This window comes from Callorhinus ursinus, unplaced genomic scaffold, assembly GCF_003265705.2.
Source record: "Callorhinus ursinus isolate GAN/ISIS: 27379988/994484 unplaced genomic scaffold, GSC_fseal_2.0 scaffold34, whole genome shotgun sequence".
NCBI lineage: Eukaryota > Metazoa > Chordata > Mammalia > Carnivora > Otariidae > Callorhinus > Callorhinus ursinus.
In genome coordinates this window covers 1,178,907-1,190,102 of record NW_027397096.1, presented here as the reverse complement: position 1 = coordinate 1,190,102, position 11,196 = coordinate 1,178,907, and the positions used below count along the sequence as shown (strand labels likewise).

The following is an 11,196-nucleotide window of genomic DNA, read 5'->3' as shown; positions in this document are numbered from 1 at the left end:
CCTTGGCTTGGGCTCAGCTCCCTGCTGCTTTTTCAAAATCAACTGGTGCTGATTTCCAAGCCAGGCCACTGGCCTGTTGAGCCCCACAGAAGACTGGGAGGGAGGACAGCTGGGTCCTTTGATCCAGTGCCCATCCCTTCTCTTTGGCCAAATTAGTTGCCAGTGAACACTGGGAGACCCACGGGGCTTTGGCCTCTGGCAAACAATGACCCCTCTTTAGTCCAGCCAGTGTATGGGGTTTGGGGGCCCGTGGCCCGTGCTGCAGAGGATAGTGGCCCGCATCTTTTCCGCTCCCTGGGGTAAGCCGTAGCAAGGGGAGGGTCTGGGCCCAAGAGAAGCCGCAGCCTTCCCAGAAACCTCATCACTGTCTGGCCCATGCCCATCCTCCAGGAGTTCAGCCCCTAGGCTCAGGGGGCCAGGGGGTTCTGCTTCTAGGGCCGGTCCTCCTGGGCAGTGCGGAGGTGGAACTCATGGGTGCCCTGGCCTGACTCACTCAGATTCCAAGACTTGAGAAGGAATGCTGCATGGGAACTGGCGGGGTTGCCATGGGTGGAACGGGCCTGGAGGGGACCCCTCGGAACCTCCCTCCCAGAGCCAGGAGAGAGGATGGTGCCCTTCCCTGCACTGCCCAGGAGGTCCACCGCCATGTGGCTTTAAGCTGTGTGGTGCTGGGAGGAGGAGGGGGAGGAGGGATGGTGTTTGTCTCACAACTGGATTTAATCTGAAACACATGTATTGGCTCAAATTTATCCTCCCAGCTGGAAGGCAAGATCACAAAATCCCATTTCCTTGTGTCTCTTTTGATTTTGGTAAATGTGGCAGAAAGGAAGACCTGGCCTTGGCCCAACAGTGAGAATATCTACCTCCTCCCCATGCCCTCCCCTTCCTGGTAGGACGGGAGTCTGGCTTGGATACTGCCCTTTGGACGGAGGGCATCAGTGTCCCTGTGCCCCTGGCCGGGCGGCGGCTGCCTGCCCTCAGGCCATGGAACAATCCCCTTGGACAGGGTATCGGGTGGGCTCAGAGGGACCCTTAAGCCCATGCAGACTGACTCTCTGCCGTCCCAGGGCCCTTTTGGGGGGGCTCTCCATAATCTCTCCCCTTCCCTCATCCCCAGGGTTTGAGGTGGAGGATTCGGAGGTACCATGAATACTACATGTCCCAGCAACTGGCTCTGGACCAGCTGGGGACCATGTGCCTTTCGGCGCCAGGGACCCTCACCTTATCTTCAGTCCTCAGCCCACCCACATGGGGACCGTGATCCCACAGCCTGGGGCTTGGGCTGACTCTGTAGGGACTCCTACAGAGAAGGTTTGACCTTCAAGTGCATTTGAACCGTGAGCTTAGTTCTCTTAGACACTATGGCAGGCTGACCCCCGGGTCCCTCCTACCTCAGCTCCCTACTCTGGCCAGAGGGACTAGCGCGAACGCCTCCTCCGGCACCCTTGCCGCCTAGACATCTCACGGAATTTGGGTGTCTGATAAACCAGTCTGCTGGGGCTCAGGCAAGAAGACTCCCGCTCGCTCTGGGGTGGGGCGGGAGGGCGGAGAGAGCAGCAGTGAGCCTGTGTGGTGTTCAAGGTCTCTATCTGGTTCCGCAGAAAGCTTGTCCCCGTGCCTCAGTGCAAGATTCTCCGTGAGCGCCAAAGGCAGCTGTGTAGGACAGTAGCTGGCTGAGCACTCGGGGTCTGTGGGGCTCTCTCTGGGACACAAGCTCCAGATCAGGGTCTGGGAAGAAAGCAGCCCAGCCATAGGCTGAGCAAACTCTGGACGCGGTCTCTTGGTTTGTTGCCTTTCATCTCTACAGTGTTGTCCGGTGGATTATCTGGCTTGATTCTAAGGACTTTGGCCAAAAATCACACACCGCACTCCCAACTTTCCTATTTGTTCTGAGAAGTCAGGAAAGTATGTGTGCTGCGCGTGTGGGAGGGTACTTATGGGCATATACACAGGTGACGATGAAGGTGCTGGAGACCCTTGGCCTGTGTGTGCGTGCGTGCGCGTAGGGGAGGTGAGGGGCAGGGAGGACAGATATTGTAAATTGTTGACCTGGCATGTGGATGGGAGGGAGGACACGGACCAAGCGAAGGTCCTAGTTACTGAGACCTTGTCCCACTTTTTAAACAGAAGGCCCCTTGGAAGATCCTATCTGTGAAACCCCCGTAACCGCCTTCATCCCCTCCCACTACCCCACACCCTGACTCCAAGGGGTGAGTTCATGGACGCAGCAAGTGCAGGAGGCTGAGGGACGGTGGCATACATAGAGCCCTGGACTCAGATTTCCCTTTTCCCTTGTGGTCCAGGGGCCAGAGGGAGCTGGTCAGAGGAGGCCACTGCTGGGGGACATGAAGGGACCTGGGGCTGTTTAACCCGAAGGAAAAAAAGCTCTGAGGGTGTAAGAGCTATTTTTGAGCTGGCAGGGGGCAGAGGACCTGGCTCCCCAGGAGAGAAGGGGGGCCCTGGGGCTCCAGGTGTAGGGAGATGCATTTTTAGCTCTGGGATCGCTGGAGAGCTCACCTGTCTCTGTGCTGTTCAGTTCTTTGGAGACATTATCTAATTTAATCCTCATCACAATAGGTAAGAACTATTTGCTTTCCATTTTGCAAGAGAAGACGCTGCGAGTTAGAATTGAGATTTGAACCCAGGCGGTCTGACCCTAGACCCAGTGCTCCTTAGCAGAAGAGTAAGAACTCTCCCTAGAGAACTATCTGCGAGGGGAATGAGTCCCTTATGAGGCCACAGGTTCTAGGCCAGAGTAAATTCAAGGCCAGAGTCTCAGAACTTCCTGGGGATAGCAAGGGGCTGGCCAGGTGCGTCCATTCTCGGTATTCTGGAATTCTACATATGGGAACTAGATTCTGTCCCATTCTGACATTACCCCAAATCCTCTATCGGGAGCTGGCCAGGTGCCTCCAGAAGACCCTTGCTGTGCATTTGTGCTAGGCCATAGCCACGCAGAGGAGTTCACTGCTGGGTCTCCACGGCCCTGGAGCTTTAGGCCCCGAGGTCTCCTGACACACACAGGGGGACGAAAGGACAAGCTCATCCTGGGGCTGTAGGCCATGAGGCAGGTGCAGGGGTGGTGAGGGGATCAGAGGGAGGGACCGTCAAGTTGAGGGTCCACTTCCAGCCTGGGGAGGTCGGAGGCAAGGTGCCTCGTCCTGCCAAGCTCCTGCTCCCCGCTCAGGGTGGCAGGCGGAGCGGGGTGGTCGGGGCAGGGAAACGGCTGGCTGCCTCTTGCTTTCTTGCAGGCCCCAGGATGCAGGCCCTCATGCTACTCCTCTGGACTGGAGCCCTCCTCGGGCACAGCAGCAGCCAGGACCGTGCTGGCAGCCCACAGGAGGTCAGTGGGGCTGGGGTGAGGCGGGGTGTCGGCAATCCCAGGTCCTCCTTAGCAGGGAGCACGGGAGACAGGACAGCCACCCGGGCTCCAGGCCAGGCTCTGGCCTTTATGTGCAGATAGGGCCTTGATTTCTCCTTCAGCAAAACAGAAAACATCTTTTTTTTTTAAATTTTATTTATTTATTTCAGAGAGAGAGAGAATGAGAGAGAGAAAGCACGAGAGGGAAGAGGGTGAGAGGGAGAAGCAGACTCCCCGCCAAGCAGGGAGCCCGATGCGGGACTCGATCCCGGGACTCCAGGATCATGACCTGAGCCGAAGGCAGTCGCTTAACCAACTGAGCCACCCAGGCGCCCAAAACAGAAAACATCTTGCCTTGCCTTTCAGACAGTGGAGACCAAAAGAAGATCCCAGAAGGTGAAAAGTGAAGGCAGTCTAGCAAGCCTAGGGGGATCCCTTTCAGTGAAGACCTTTTCTCATTACTTTGCATTACTCGTGAGTCTCACTGACTGGGCGGTGGTCCTGGATATTTGTGCAGTGGAGATGCAAGCGTGTGGAAAGGCCTCTTTCCTGTCCAGAGGAAGCACGGTCAGACTGCAAAGGCAGACGCTGAGAAGCTCACGCTAAGGGACAGTGAGGGGCCAGGGCAGCCCGGGCATACTGGCTGGAGCCCTGGACTTTGTCAAGTTCTGGCTCTACCTCTCACCTAGCTTTGTTACCATAGACAAGCGGCTTTGACCTGAGTCTCTTTCTTATCTATAAGATGGGATTAAAAATACGTATCCTGGGGCACCTGGGTGGCTCAGTCGGTTAAGAGTCTGCCTTTGGCTCAGGTCATGATCCCAGGGGCCTGGGATTGAGTCCCGCATCGGGCTCCCTGCTTAGTAGGGAGCCTGCTTCTCCCTCTTCCTCTGTAGCTCCCCCTGCTTGTGCTCTCTCTCTCTCTCCCTCTCCGTCTCTCAAATAAATAAATAAATAAATCTTTAAAGAAAAACAAAAACCACCCTTGCACGGCCATTATCGCCAGTCACTTACTTTTTACCTACTGAATACCTGCTCTGTAGGGGCTGGGGCTGGGTGGAAATATAGAAGACTCAGTTCTTGCCTTCAAGGAACTCAGTCTTTTGAGGTATCAAATACATCAACAAGCATGAAATGAAGTAATTCCAATGAGAAGAACCAGCACAGAGCCTGGTACATGGTAGGTGGTTAGTATAAGTGGTAGTTGACCCCGCAAAAAGCTCAGAAAACCAAAAAGTGCCTTCAGATTGGAGTGATCAGGGAAAAGTTGTGGAGGAAATACTACATGATCAGGGCCATGAAAGACAGGGTCAGGGTGGGGGGGGTCACAGAGGTAGAGACCTGGGAGCAGTAAGCAAGGGGGGAACAGACAGGCAGCTTGCTCTGGCCTGAGCAGGGTTCCTTGGAAGGGAGGGCCTCTTCTCCTTCTCTCTCTCTCTCTCTCTCTCTTTTTTTAAAGATCTTATTTGTCAGAGAGAGAGGGAGAGAGCACAAGCAGGGGAAGCAGCAGAGGGAGAAGTAGGCTCTTTGCTGAGCAGGGAGCCCGATGCGGGACTCGATCCCAGGACCCTGGGATCATGACCTGAGCTGAAGGCAGACACTTAACGACTGAGCCACCCTGGCGCCCTCACACTCTCTTTTTTTTAAGTATGTCACAGGCCTGAGGCTCACAGGTCACTAGTGCTTTGGTCAGCTAATTTCCGTGTGGGGCTGCCTGTCCCCAGCCGAGAACTCCAGCATGATCTGGGAGCACACCCTCCTTCCAACACTAGGCTACACGTAGGGTACTCAGGCAGGACGTCTCGAAGGGGCCAGAAGGACAATCCCACTCAAAGCAACGAGGGCTCCGGTCAGGCACAGCTCATCTCTGATGGCCCTTGTACTCAAATCCAGGACTCCCCAGCTCCCGACACCACAGGGGTGCCCGTGGAGGAGGAGGACCCCTTCTTCAAGGTCCCTGTGAATAAGCTGGCAGCGGCCATCTCCAACTTTGGCTATGATCTGTACCGCGTGAGGTCCGGCCTCAGCCCCGCGGCCAACGTGCTGCTGTCCCCACTCAGCGTGGCCACCGCTCTCTCCGCGCTCTCGCTGGGTGAGTTCTCAGATGCGGACGGCCCCGGGGTCCTGGAGGCCCCCCGCATAGACACGGGCCCCTCAGGGAGGGGCAGAGGGGTGCTGCGAGAGCGGCCCCCCCGCGGTCCCTGCGCGGGCACCTCCGATCCCTCCCTGGCTCCACGGAGGGCGCCGACCACTGCCGACTTGGGGACGTGGCCTCACGACCACTTATTGTCGGGATGACTTCAACACTCATTCCTTACACGAGCTTCTGTGTGCCAGCCATTCGGCTAGGCGCTGGCACACAAGCAGGCGTGGTCCCTGCCCTCACCGGGTCACAGCTGTTCCCGGGGTAGACTCAGGAGCAGGTGACCCAAAACGTTCTGGTAAGAGCTGTGACCAGAGAAGCCCAGGGGCTTGAACCCTCCCTCCGGCCCTTGTCGCTCTCTCTAGGCCTCCTGGCCTTTGCGTGCTTGAGGAAAATCTTGTTTTTCTTCCACTGCCTTGGAATTTCTTGCCCACCTAGAATGCCTCCCGTATGAACAGTGGAAGACCAAGAGGGTGGTGGCCCCGTCCTGTCCCCGGAGCTGGCCTGACCTGGGCCCGGGTGGCCCGTTATTAAGGCTCCCGCCCTGGTCTCTCTGGCAGGAGCGGAACAGCGGACAGAATCCACCATTCACCGGGCTCTCTACTATGACCTGATCAGCAACCTGGACATCCATGGCACCTATAAGGAGCTCCTTGCCTCTGTCACTGTCCCCGAGAAGAACTTCAAGAGTGCTTCCCGGATCATCTTTGAGAGGAGTGGGTCACCTGGCTAGCCCGGGATGCCTGAGGAATACGGGGCTCTATGCTGCACGGGGCGGGGGGGGGGGGTTCTTTCTAAACACTAGATCATGGCTGCCCAGGCTGGGCCTGGGGCTGGTGGGCAGGAAGGGGCCCCGTGAGCTCAAAGAGGATCAGAAAGAGGAAGTAGACTGAGGGCGACAGTGGGAGGGCCGGGGAAGGGCGGTACCCTGAAGAGAAAGAGCAGTGAGTGAAATTCCTTGTTCCCTGTCCTGCGGAAGCTGGCACGGAGTCTCGGCAAGTCACCAGGAGTCACAGTCATGGGGAGTCACTAGGCAGGAAGTCAGGGCCTGCCGTGTGGTAAACCAGAGCCTCAGCCTGCTGCGCTCTCCCAAGAGCGGACGCTGGTGAGCGTTCAGAGCACTCTCACTTCTGCTCCATCTCTTCCCAGAGTTGCGGATAAAATCCAGCTTTGTCGCCCCACTGGAGAAGTCCTATGGCACCAGGCCCAGAATCCTGACTGGCAACCCTCGCTTGGACCTTCAGGAGGTTAACAACTGGGTGCAGGCCCAGATGAAAGGGAAAATTGCTAGGTCCACCCAGGAAATACCCAGTGGAGTCAGCATTCTCCTCCTCGGTGTGGCTTACTTCAAGGGTGAGGGCTTCACTTCTCTTTTGGCCAAGGGTGGATGGTGGGGAAGGGGGGACGTCAGAGACGGAGCTCAGCAGGAACTGAGAGGCGAAGCCAGAGGACAGCCTGGGAAAGGCGCTTGCCTGAGGGCTCCGTGCTTGTCATTAGTCCCAGGCAAACATGCGGTGCGTGTCTACAAAGCGTAAGAGGCCATGCACAAAGCCCAGCAGAGAGAAGAAAGTGCTAGCTCTCCTGTGCCTGTTTGGGGGTTGGCACCGTGAGATTCGGGCTGGAGTCAGATGAGGGTCAAAGCCCAGCTGGGCCTTCCCTGGCGTCGAGCCCTGGACAGGCCTCCCGGCCTTCCTGGGCCGAATCCCTCACCCCTAACACGGGCTGACAGACTTCAGAGGCTGGCTGTCTACATGGTCTCCTGTCTTCACATCCACCGGAACACTGTGCCCAGGGCATTCAGCAAACCATTAGTTCTCTAACAGCATCCTGCTGTGGTGACGTGCTCAAGACTCCTCCACGGACCGTGTGAGGCCGGCCCCATTCAGATAAGACTTGGGTGGGATTTGGGGCAACCTCTCCCTAAAATGCTTTATAACCGTCTATCAGGCAGTAGCCACAGTGGACCCCTGACCTTGAGAGAGGCCCTACTTGAAGCACCGATCTCCAGAAAGTGAGAGAAGCCATTACAGGTCAGCATATTAAAGGTCCCCTGGGGATATCACCTCTCTGTGAGCACTGGCCAGGGCCTCCGCCCCTCTGAGCTCTGGTGCTTTCCCAGACGAGAGGGGTGATATTGGGGTCCCTTGCAGCTCTGACCTCCTTTGATCCTGTCCCCCAGACACCTCACTGCAGAAGGAGACAACAGCGGACTTTTCTCCCAGGCCATCGCAGAATTTGTATGATCCAGACGGTCAAATCAATGATGCCTCCTATTTCCTCCCGAGTCTCTACATGGAGGGTATTCAGGCCCTTGACATACTGTGGTCCAGCCCGCACGTTCAGAGACAGAGCTGTTCCCCGACGGTCGGGGCCTCTAAGATTCCTTTAGCCAGGCAGCTTTCAACAATAGGCTTTGGTCTCCCGGCATGGTCCCGATGGCTGCCTGGTCTCCTGGGGCTCAGGGCACTCCATCTGTTTCATTCCAGGGCAGTGGGTAACAAAGTTCGACTCCAGAAAGACTTCCCTTCAGGATTTCCACTTGGATGAGGAGAGGACCGTGAGAGTCCCCATGATGTCAGACCCTAAGGCCATCTTACGCTATGGCCTGGACTCTGATCTCAACTGCAAGGTCTGTAGGGGCCGGGTGAGTGGCGGGTCGGGGGAGGACAGAGGCAGGCAGGACGGCATAGTGGAAATAGGATGACCTTTGAGATGGGACAGCTGTCTAAATTCTGCCTGCTGTGTGGCTTTCAGCAAGTCAATACCTTCTCTGAGCCTTTCTTCTTAAAACGAAGGCTAGGTATCGAAACTTACCCTCTTAGGGTTTGTTGTAAGGATTAACAGATAACGTGAAATGGGCTGAGACTGGGCAACTCACATGTTGGTGTTTTCTTGTCTTTTTTCCCCTTCTTCCTCTGCCTCTCCTTTTCTTTCTTTGGGGGGGGACTTTTATTTCTAGAATTCAAAGCCAAACTTAAAAAAAAAAAACCTGTCACACCCTCCAAATTGCTGGCATTCTAAGTCTTTCACATATATCTAACATCTTTTAATTGTAAGTCAGTAGGTCTTAAACCTTCTTTTTTGGGAATCGGACAAAACGCCTAAAACACTTGAGAGAAATGTCACGTATGCACATGCACATATTTCCATAAGTGGTTTCAGGGGCTGTTAGGACTCCTGATGCTGTTTGTCCCATGGACCTAAGGTTAAGAACCTCTGCTCAAAAGACCCATTTTATGTTTTGTTTTGTTTTCTATAGATTTTATTTATTTATCTGTCAGAGAGACAGAGAGCGACAGTGAGGAAGAGCACGAGCAGGGGGAGTGGGAGAGGGAGAAGCAGACTCCCCGCCGAGCAGGGAGCCCGATGTGCGGTTCGATCCCAGGACCCTGGGATCATGACCTGAGCCAAAGGCAGTCGCTCAACCAACTGGAGCCACCCAGGCGCCCCTAAAGACCCATTTTTTGTTTTACTGCTTCTGGGTTGCTGTACTCAACAGCCCCCACCTCTAGTCCAGGGCTCTGTATTTAACAGATGATCAGTCACTTTTGGCAGACAATCTTTGGGAGAAAACACAGACCTGGAATTCAATTCTAGCTCCTTGAACCACAGGAGAAAATTCTTTCAGCCCCTAACTTCAGTTGGTATTAAGCCAAGGTAAGAAAAGACAACAGTCTACTTTTTTGAAGGAACCTCAGTAAACATCTTGCTGCCAGAAGGCAATGGCCAAGAGGGACAGTTGTTAAACAGATTAGGGGCTGGGGACAGCACAGCCAGGGACCCACCGGAGGAGAGGAGAAGGCAGCGTGGAGTGTGTGTGTCGAGCCCCGGGCTCTTGGGCTCCAAGGGACTAACCCATGTGCTCCCTCCCTATTGTTTCAGATTGCCCAGCTGCCCCTGACTGGCCGCATGAGTATCATCTTTTTCCTGCCTCTGAAAGTAACCCAGAACTTGACCATGATAGAGGAGAGCCTCACCTCTGAGTTCATTCATGACATCGACCGAGAACTGAAGACTATTCAGGCGGTCCTGACCATCCCCAAGCTGAAGCTGAGTTATGAAGGCGAAGTCACTAAGTCCCTGCAGGAGATGAGTATGTCTGCAAGACCACTTTGCTCTTGGGTGGGTGGAGTTGAGCCTTTGAGCTTTCCACCCATGCTAAGCAGCACTCAAGGGCTCTATGGCTTTGTGGGGAGGCCATGGATGATTCCTTAATTCTAGCAGTGCTGGAGGGGAAGCCTGAACTGCCTTTCTTTTTTTTTCCCCCCCCCAAGATTTTATTTATTTATTTGAGAGAGAGAATGAGATGGAGAGCATGAGAGGGGAGAGGGTCAGAGGGAGAAGCAGACTCCCCGCCGAGCAGGCAGCCCGATGTGGGACTCGATCCCGGGACTCCAGGATCATGACCTGAGCCGAAGGCAGTCGCTTAACCAACTGAGCCACCCAGGCGCCCCTGAACTGCCTTTCTTATCAGACACATTCCTCAGCCCCAGAAGTATATATCTTGTAACAGAACACTCTCTCTCGACAGGTCTGTTGAGCTGGTTTTTATCCTTTTTTTTTTTTTTTAAAGATTTTACTTATTTATTTGACAGAGAGAGAGAGAGCACAAGCAGGGGGAGCGGCAGGCAGAGGGAGAGGAAGAAGCAGGCTCCCTGCTGAGCAGGGAGCCCGATGTGGGGCTCGATCCCAGGACCCCAGGATCATGACCTGAGCCGAAGGCAGACGCTTAACGACTGAGCCACCCAGGTGCCCCAGAGCTGGTTTTTTATCTTAACCTCACTTGCTGTGTGCTCTTGGGCAAGTCACTTAAGCCCTACCTGGGGAGCAGAGCAAGATGGCGGAGGAGTAGGAGACCTAAATTTCATCTGGTCTCAGGAATTCAGCTGGATAGGGATCAAACCATTCTGAACACCTACGAACGCAACAGGAGATCGAAGAAAAGAATAGCAACAACTCTCTGAACTTAAGCCCTACCCAGCCCAGAGGTCTACAGACCTCACTGAGGGTCCAAAGTGGTGTTGTACTCCCAGCTTGCCTGCCTTCTTGGGAATCAGGACTCCCATTCAAGTGGACTCTATTCTTCCGAGGGGTGTTGGGTAAGGCAGGGTTTTAATGGAAATCTCTCTCAATTTCTGCAGAACTGCAATCCTTGTTTGATTCGCCAGACTTTAGCAAGATCACAGGCAAACCTATTAAACTTACCCAAGTGGAACATCGATCTGGCTTCGAGTGGAATGAGGATGGGGCGGGCACCAACCCCAGCCCAGGGCTCCAGCCTGCCCGCCTCACCTTTCCCCTGGACTATCACCTCAACCAACCTTTCATCTTTGTACTGAGAGACACAGACACAGGGGCCCTTCTCTTCATAGGCAAAATTCTGGACCCCAGGGGCATTTAATGCTCCAGTTTAATGTTCAAATAGCCTGGAAGAACAAAACCCTCGAGGGATGGCAGATTACATTATTACCTGAAGGCTGCCCCTACAATGTTTCAGTGTATACTTTGCAATAAAAGTGCTTTATCCTTAACTTTCGTTGCCCTGTTTCTCATTCTGTTCTGAGCTATGTTAAGTTTAATATGAAGATAAATAGCCCCTTTGTGATTTGCTGGTTCTATACTTAGAGCCTGGTCTCTCTAAACTCTGCAGAAAGTCACCACTTGTAAGAACCCCTTGAGTTACCCTCATTGT

The 11,196-nt window shown here is 54.6% G+C and overlaps 1 protein-coding gene across 3 annotated transcripts in view; it reads left to right on the top strand.

The window, feature by feature from the left end:
• SERPINF1 (serpin family F member 1) overlaps window positions 1–11,035 on the top strand; it is an 11,710-nt gene extending 675 nt beyond the window's left edge. Inside the window, exons 2-9 of one of the 3 annotated variants that reach the window (XM_073879290.1) lie at window positions 1,808–1,905; window positions 3,252–3,343; window positions 5,255–5,453; window positions 6,065–6,220; window positions 6,654–6,857; window positions 7,991–8,133; window positions 9,387–9,597; window positions 10,646–11,035. In XM_073879290.1, coding sequence (XP_073735391.1) covers window positions 3,260–3,343; window positions 5,255–5,453; window positions 6,065–6,220; window positions 6,654–6,857; window positions 7,991–8,133; window positions 9,387–9,597; window positions 10,646–10,905 — 1,257 coding nt within the window. In that variant the 5' untranslated portion in view covers window positions 1,808–1,905; window positions 3,252–3,259 and the 3' untranslated portion in view covers window positions 10,906–11,035. Of the gene's footprint in view, window positions 1–1,807; window positions 1,906–2,191; window positions 2,211–3,251; window positions 3,344–5,254; window positions 5,454–6,064; window positions 6,221–6,653; window positions 6,858–7,990; window positions 8,134–9,386; window positions 9,598–10,645 lie in introns of those variants that run through there. The other 2 variants (XM_073879289.1, XM_025851435.2) reach the window with 2 other exon arrangements.
• Window positions 11,036–11,196: the final 161 nt, after the last annotated feature.